Source organism: Engystomops pustulosus, chromosome 5 (genome assembly GCF_040894005.1).
Source record: "Engystomops pustulosus chromosome 5, aEngPut4.maternal, whole genome shotgun sequence".
Taxonomy (NCBI): Eukaryota; Metazoa; Chordata; class Amphibia; order Anura; family Leptodactylidae; genus Engystomops; species Engystomops pustulosus.
Genome location: NC_092415.1, coordinates 63364814 through 63371870, shown reverse-complemented (window position 1 = coordinate 63371870; position 7057 = coordinate 63364814). Strand labels below are relative to the sequence as shown.

The 7057-nt window shown below is 46.6% G+C and overlaps 1 protein-coding gene across 1 annotated transcript; it reads right to left on the bottom strand.

The window, feature by feature from the left end:
- Nucleotides 1-1589: 1589 nt before the first annotated feature.
- Nucleotides 1590-6403, bottom strand: LOC140134027 (uncharacterized). Its single transcript, XM_072154691.1, has 3 exons — nucleotides 5641-6403; nucleotides 2590-4030; nucleotides 1590-2156 (listed from the first exon to the last, which is right to left on the bottom strand). The coding sequence occupies exons 1-2, from the start codon at nucleotides 6389-6391 to the stop codon at nucleotides 2754-2756; spliced, it is 2028 nt and encodes a 675-aa protein (XP_072010792.1). The 5' UTR covers nucleotides 6392-6403; the 3' UTR covers nucleotides 1590-2156; nucleotides 2590-2753.
- Nucleotides 6404-7057: the final 654 nt, after the last annotated feature.

Genomic DNA, 7057 nt, shown 5'->3' with positions numbered 1-7057 from the left:
GGGTGAAGGAGCCAGAGGCTACCTTCAGAAGGTCTATGGACGCTAGGAAAACATGCTAGATGCTACCTCTTTGCAGTCTATTTGCGGTGGGTGAAGGAGCCAGAGGCTACCTTCAGAAGGTCTATGGACGCTAGGCACACATGCTAGATGCTACCTATTGGCAGTCCATTTGCGGTGGGTGAAGGAGCCAGAGGCTAACTTCAGAAGGTCTATGGACGCTAGGCAAACATGCTAGATGCTACCTCTTGGCAGTCCATTTGCGGTGGGTGAAGGAGCCAGAGGCTACCTTCAGAAGGTCTATGGACGCTAGGCAAACATGCTAGATGCTACCTATTGGCAGTCCATTTGCGGTGGGTGAAGGAGCCAGAGGCTAACTTCAGAAGGTCTATGGACGCTAGGCAAACATGCTAGATGCTACCTTTAGGCAGTCCATTTGCGGTGTTTGAAGGAGCCAGAGGCTACCTTCAGAAGGTCTATGGATGCTAGGCAAACATGCTAGATGCTACCTATTGGCAGTCCATTTTCGGTGGGTGAAGGAGCCAGAGGCTACCTTCAGAAGGTCTATGGACGCTAGGAAAACATGCTAGATGCTACCTATTGGCAGTCCATTTTCGGTGGGTGAAGGAGCCAGAGGCTACCTTCAGAAGGTCTATGGACGCTAGGAAAACATGCTAGATGCTACCTCTTTGCAGTCCATTTGCGGTGGGTGAAGGAGCCAGAGGCTACCTTCAGAAGGTCTATGGACGCTAGGCACACATGCTAGATGCTACCTATTGGCAGTCCATTTGCGGTGGGTGAAGGAGCCAGAGGCTAACTTCAGAAGGTCTATGGACGCTAGGCAAACATGCTAGATGCTACCTCTTGGCAGTCCATTTGCGGTGGGTGAAGGAGCCAGAGGCTACCTTCAGAAGGTCTATGGACGCTAGGCAAACATGCTAGATGCTACCTATTGGCAGTCCATTTGCGGTGGGTGAAGGAGCCAGAGGCTAACTTCAGAAGGTCTATGGACGCTAGGCAAACATGCTAGATGCTACCTTTAGGCAGTCCATTTGCGGTGTTTGAAGGAGCCAGAGGCTACCTTCAGAAGGTCTATGGATGCTAGGCAAACATGCTAGATGCTACCTATTGGCAGTCCATTTTCGGTGGGTGAAGGAGCCAGAGGCTACCTTCAGAAGGTCTATGGACGCTAGGAAAACATGCTAGATGCTACCTATTGGCAGTCCATTTTCGGTGGGTGAAGGAGCCAGAGGCTACCTTCAGAAGGTCTATGGACGCTAGGAAAACATGCTAGATGCTACCTCTTTGCAGTCCATTTGCGGTGGGTGAAGGAGCCAGAGGCTACCTTCAGAAGGTCTATGGACGCTAGGCACACATGCTAGATGCTACCTATTGGCAGTCCATTTGCGGTGGGTGAAGGAGCCAGAGGCTAACTTCAGAAGGTCTATGGACGCTAGGCAAACATGCTAGATGCTACCTCTTGGCAGTCCATTTGCGGTGGGTGAAGGAGCCAGAGGCTACCTTCAGAAGGTCTATGGACGCTAGGCAAACATGCTAGATGCTACCTATTGGCAGTCCATTTGCGGTGGGTGAAGGAGCCAGAGGCTAACTTCAGAAGGTCTATGGACGCTAGGCAAACATGCTAGATGCTACCTTTAGGCAGTCCATTTGCGGTGTTTGAAGGAGCCAGAGGCTACCTTCAGAAGGTCTATGGATGCTAGGCAAACATGCTAGATGCTACCTATTGGCAGTCCATTTTCGGTGGGTGAAGGAGCCAGAGGCTACCTTCAGAAGGTCTATGGACGCTAGGAAAACATGCTAGATGCTACCTCTTTGCAGTCCATTTGCGGTGGGTGAAGGAGCCAGAGGCTACCTTCAGAAGGTCTATGGACGCTAGGCAAACATGCTAGATGCTATCTATTTGCAGTCCATTTGCGGTGGGTGAAGGAGCCAGAGGCTAACTTCAGAAGGTCTATGGACGCTAGGCAAACATGCTAGATGCTACCTTTAGGCAGTCCATTTGCGGTGTGTGAAGGAGCAAGTTGCTACCTCATGTCAAATCCACGGGGGTGAAGGTGCATGACGCAACCTGCAGGTCAAGCTCGGTAAATGTCACACATTATGGAGGATACAGCGAGGACTTGAACTGGAGCGGTGATCTACAGAAACAACAGAAAATGTGTGTAAGTGATTATGACTAAACATGGAGCTCAGGATACAAATATACATGACACATCATCTTCTACCATACAAATCCAGAGACCTCATAATTGATTTATTGAAGTCTCTGCTCATTCTAGATTTGGGATTTCAGTAGCGGATCCTAAATCACTAGTTTATTCTATGCACATTTATATAGCAATGGCTATGGACACCTATCATTTCCATATTATACATCTTACAGGCAAGAGACTCATCTAACTGATTGTGGTTACCCTCTGCCTGTCAGTGTGTTAAGATAAGGCGGCAGCAGATACTTCTAATGATTAATACACATTAATACACAACCTGAAGAAAAATCATTCATTATATACACATCTTTGCACTGCGCACTACAATGAGAAGAGTAATGGATGTCGTCCTACTACTTACCTGCTCCATTGCAGTTGTGTTGCTTCCACTGATTATACTATACTGGTGGTCAAGCTGCAAGCTACATGGGCCTCTTGATGGAGTTATGGAGGAACTAGGAGATTGGGATGAAGAATTCGGCTGGGAGCAATGGGCCATCCACCACCATTGTCCTTGGATTGTTCTTAGTATTGGGATGACCATCTGCTAAAGAGTGTGGCCACCCAGTTCCTGGTGATGACAGGGTGATACTGTGTTGACCATTCTGGACATACAAAGCTGAACTGGTTGAACATATTTTGGTACTTAGATTTTATGTAGTGTGGTGGTTCAGCATAGTCCATAGTATCTTCCACATTGAGGTTAATGGCTTCTGACCTCAGGATCTCTGGTGGTGCCATCTTCCTAGCTTCCACATCTTCCCAGTTTATATCAGAGAAGAATTGATGTTCCCTGATGTCTCCTTTGACTCCAAGGCGATGGAACTGGTCTTTGCACAACAGTCCTTGTAAAATGCTGACTGTGTCAGGAGGAAGTGACTCTGGGAAGTGTGGTTCATGATTGAGGACAGATTGCTCACAATCTCTTGGTCCTTCTCCAGGGAATGGTAACGTTGCTGTCACCAGCCCATAGAGGATAACACCAATGGCAAAATAATCCACGGCTCTTCCATGTGGTAAGCCACAGATTATTTCTGGGGCTGCATATCCTGGCGTCCCCCTACAGTCATCTGTAATCATCTTAGCAACACCTTTCACAGCCAGGCCAAAATCAGTGATTTTGATATGGCCTTCTGTGGTCAGGAGCAGATTTTCTGGCTTTAGATCTCGATGAAGAATCCCTTTGCTGTGGAGGAATTCTGCACCACAGACCACTTCTGCTATGATGAATCTTACAGTCGCTGTATCAAGAGGACTGATTTTTACGATAAGATCATACAGGTCCCCTCTAGTGGCCACTTCCATCACATAATAGACAAAGTTAAGGGTGTGGAAGGCGGCCAGCCCATGGATGAGAAATGGGCTAGCATGGGAGAGTTGAAGGATGTGGCGCTCTTCAAAGCTGCTGCCAGCTTCAGTGTAAACCCTTTTATCGATGACCTTGATGGCGACGCGCTCTCTGCGGATCCTATCTGTCGCCAGGTAGACTTGAGCAAAGCCTCCTTGACCCAGTGAGCGGTGGAACGTGAAGGACTCCAGTGATAGGGGCACGGTGGCAGCGGATGCTTGGGCAGAGGTGCCGGCTTCTACCACAGAGGTTTCAGCTGTGGTGTCCTGGTATCCGATGCTCGAAGATGACTGTGCAGACCTGCGGAGCTCCTCTCTGGTAGTAGGGTCAATAGAGCTGGGGTTACGGCGGACATCCTGTGCAGATCTACAAGTATCCATCTTCTTTCTGCAAAATTTTATGGTGTGCTGTTTCCCTTCATCATCCTTCTGGTCTTCTGTATGTGACATACTGGCTGTAAAAAACATATATACATATATCATGTCAGTGGAATGAGACATGGCATATTATCGCGGTAAATAAAACCACATTTTGCAGGGTGATAATACATTTTAGCAAATAGATTTGTGTCCAATATGTGTCACTATGTATAAATGTAAATTTACTGTCAACCAATCACTGCTTCTTTTAATCAGTGCAGTGTAAACATGGTCTAAACCAATGATGGCGAACCGTTTGGAGACCGAGTGCCCAAACTACAACCAATATCCACTTATTTACCGTGGATTGTCAACATGGCATTTTAAGCAGTAACTTACTGCTACCTGTTCTTCCACATCTTTCAATAGTATCGGCCGCCTGAGGCCACCAATACAGTTGAAAGAAGGAGAGAAAATTCAGTCTCTCATTGTAGCTTCTCTCCAGGGTCTCTCTGTAGAGAAAGAAGGATGAGCTTCAAAGATAATGCAGTTCTGTCAACACCTTCTCACTTTTCCCACAGTTCCAAACAGCCAATGAAGTGTGGCTTAAGTGGCCTGGGAATGCAGGAAGATTTGGTCCTATTTGGTGAACTCTGTCCTGGGACGATTGTCTGAGTGCCCACAGAAATGGCTTTGAGTGTCATCTCTGGCACCTGTGCCAAAGGTTCACAGCCAACAGATTAAATATCCATATGAACTACATACACCGATTGTGCTATGTCAGGGGTCCCAAAACTTTTTACATAGGGGGCCGTTCACTGTCCCCCTCAGACCGTTGGAGGGCCGGACTAACGTTTAAAAATAAATAGCGGTACATGTGACCGCATCCGTAATACACTGGGGCCCCCCTCAATAAATTATTTAATATACTGCACCCCCTTGTGAACTATTTTTATATATTGGCCCAATCAATTAATTAATGGATCAATTTATTATTAAATATACTGGGAGCCCTCTCCATTAATTATCGAATAATGCCCCCCCATTAATTACTAGACTGCCCCTCATAATTAATTATTTCTTATACCCCCCCACCATTAATTATTTCCTATTCTGCCCCTCATAATTAATTATTTCCTATGCTGCCGGTCATAATTAATTATTTCCTATTCTGCCTCTCATAATTAATTATTTCCTGTGCTGCCCCTGATAATTAATTATTTCCCATGCTGTCCCTGATAACTAATTATTTCCTTTGTTTCCCCTGATAATTAATGTTATATATTAAGGCCCCCGGCCGCCACAACCTTTCTCCTGCCGTTTTAGGTATACTCACCTCTCTGCGCTTCTTCTATCATTTTGCTGCGTCCGGTCAGGAAGGGGTGCGCGGCCGTGTGATGACGTCATCACACGGCCGCGCATCCTAGTTCCTGGAGCGATGTGCGCCAGGGTTGTCTTCCGGCCACATCGCTCCAGTAATAGTGCTCGAGCGGCCGTTTCCGGCCGCATCGAGCACTATACAATGACGGGCAGGAGCTTCCTGTCCGGACGGACGGAAGCCCCTGCCCGACAGTCGAAGGCTCCAAGCGTCAGGGGCCGGTTAGAAACGGTCCGCGGGCCGCATGTGGCCCGCGGGCCGTAGTTTGGGGACCCCTGTGCTATGTGCAATAAACACTTCTTTGACATAGAAATAGTAAATTCCTACCTTTGCTGCCGTCCATACTGTCCTCGATGTTGATATGACTGGGTCCAGGGATCTCATTAGACGGTTCCTCATTGACGATATAGGTCCCTCTGTGTTTGAGACCAGCAATCCACCTTCGTGGTCGCCGGAGCAGGGCTAAGAAGCGGTTTCTTGGTCTACCCACAGCTTCTGCCTCTATTTCTTCATCCTCTGAGATTTTATTCTCCAGTTGTTCACCATTTTTGCTGTCCTCATCCAGTTTGCTGTAGTATTGGATGTACACTTCATCCAGGCTGTGGAGCTGCTCCTGTATCTGGTTATATTTTGTCAGGATGACTGGCTCCACCATGTTGCCTGTCTGATGATCCATGTTTTTTCTGACCACCTGGCTGACCCTTAGCAATTTTCTACCTTTGCTGTTGGCCATACTGTCCTCCATGTTGGTATGACTGGGTCCAGGGATCTCATTAGAAGGTTCCTCATTGACGATATAGGTTCCTCTGTGTTTGAGACCAGCAATCCACCTTCGTGGTCTCCGGAGCAGGGCTAAAAAGCGGTTTCTTGGTCTACGCATAGCTTTCTCCAGCTTCTTTGATGCCTGTGGTTGCACTTCTGCATCTGTTTCTTCATCCTCTGAGATTTTATTCTCCAGTTGTTCACCATTTTTGCTGTCCTCATCCTGTTTGCTGTAGTATTGGATGTACACTTCATCCAGGCTGTGGAGCTGCTCCTGGATCTGGTTATATTCTTTCAGGATGACCTGCTCCACCATGTTGCCTGTCTGATGATCCATGTTGTCTCTGACCACCTGGCTGCGTGTGCTGCCTTTTATACCTTAGCCAGGGGGCGGGACTACACTATCTTGCTCCTGATTGGTCAATTTTCAATGGGCGTGGCTATTTTCCTGCCTCCTGATTGGACAGTCAGCTGGAATTGATCTGGCATTATGATGTCATCAGCCATTGTGGGAGATTCTCTGTTATTGTGACATCATCATTCATGTGTTTTACAGTATGGTTACTGCATTTGGATTTATGTATGTGTGTACATACTGTATACACTATGTATATGTTACATGGTATATTAATATTGTGTATGTCCTGGTTTGGTTCCATGCACATCACACACATCACCTTCAGAAGAATACATAGAGAGAATTATCCCCAAATTATCTTCCCCCTTAGGCTGTAATTTATCTCACTATGTAGCCACTGATTAAAGCTATAATGAGAAAGGGGGTAACACACCGAAACTTCACCAGTTCTGGAATAAACTCTTCTTCACTTTTATCTGTTTGCATCTGGAGTTCAGCTTCTTTTTTTTGGATTTTATGGATAGATTAAAGTCAGTAGGTACATGGGAATTTTATACTGTATATTACAAACGCCATTATCTTTATTAAATATAGCAAGTGAACATAGCCTAATATGGCGCTCAT

Bases quoted from the DNA above. Each gene is read 5' to 3' on its own strand.
- LOC140134027 (XM_072154691.1), bottom strand. From the start codon at position 6,391: ATGGTGGAGCAGGTCATCCTGAAAGAATATAACCAGATCCAGGAGCAG. The intron at 4,031-5,640 runs GTAGGAATTTAC...TGTTTTTTACAG, and splicing joins CAGTATGGACGGCAGCAAAG to CCAGTATGTCACATACAGAA.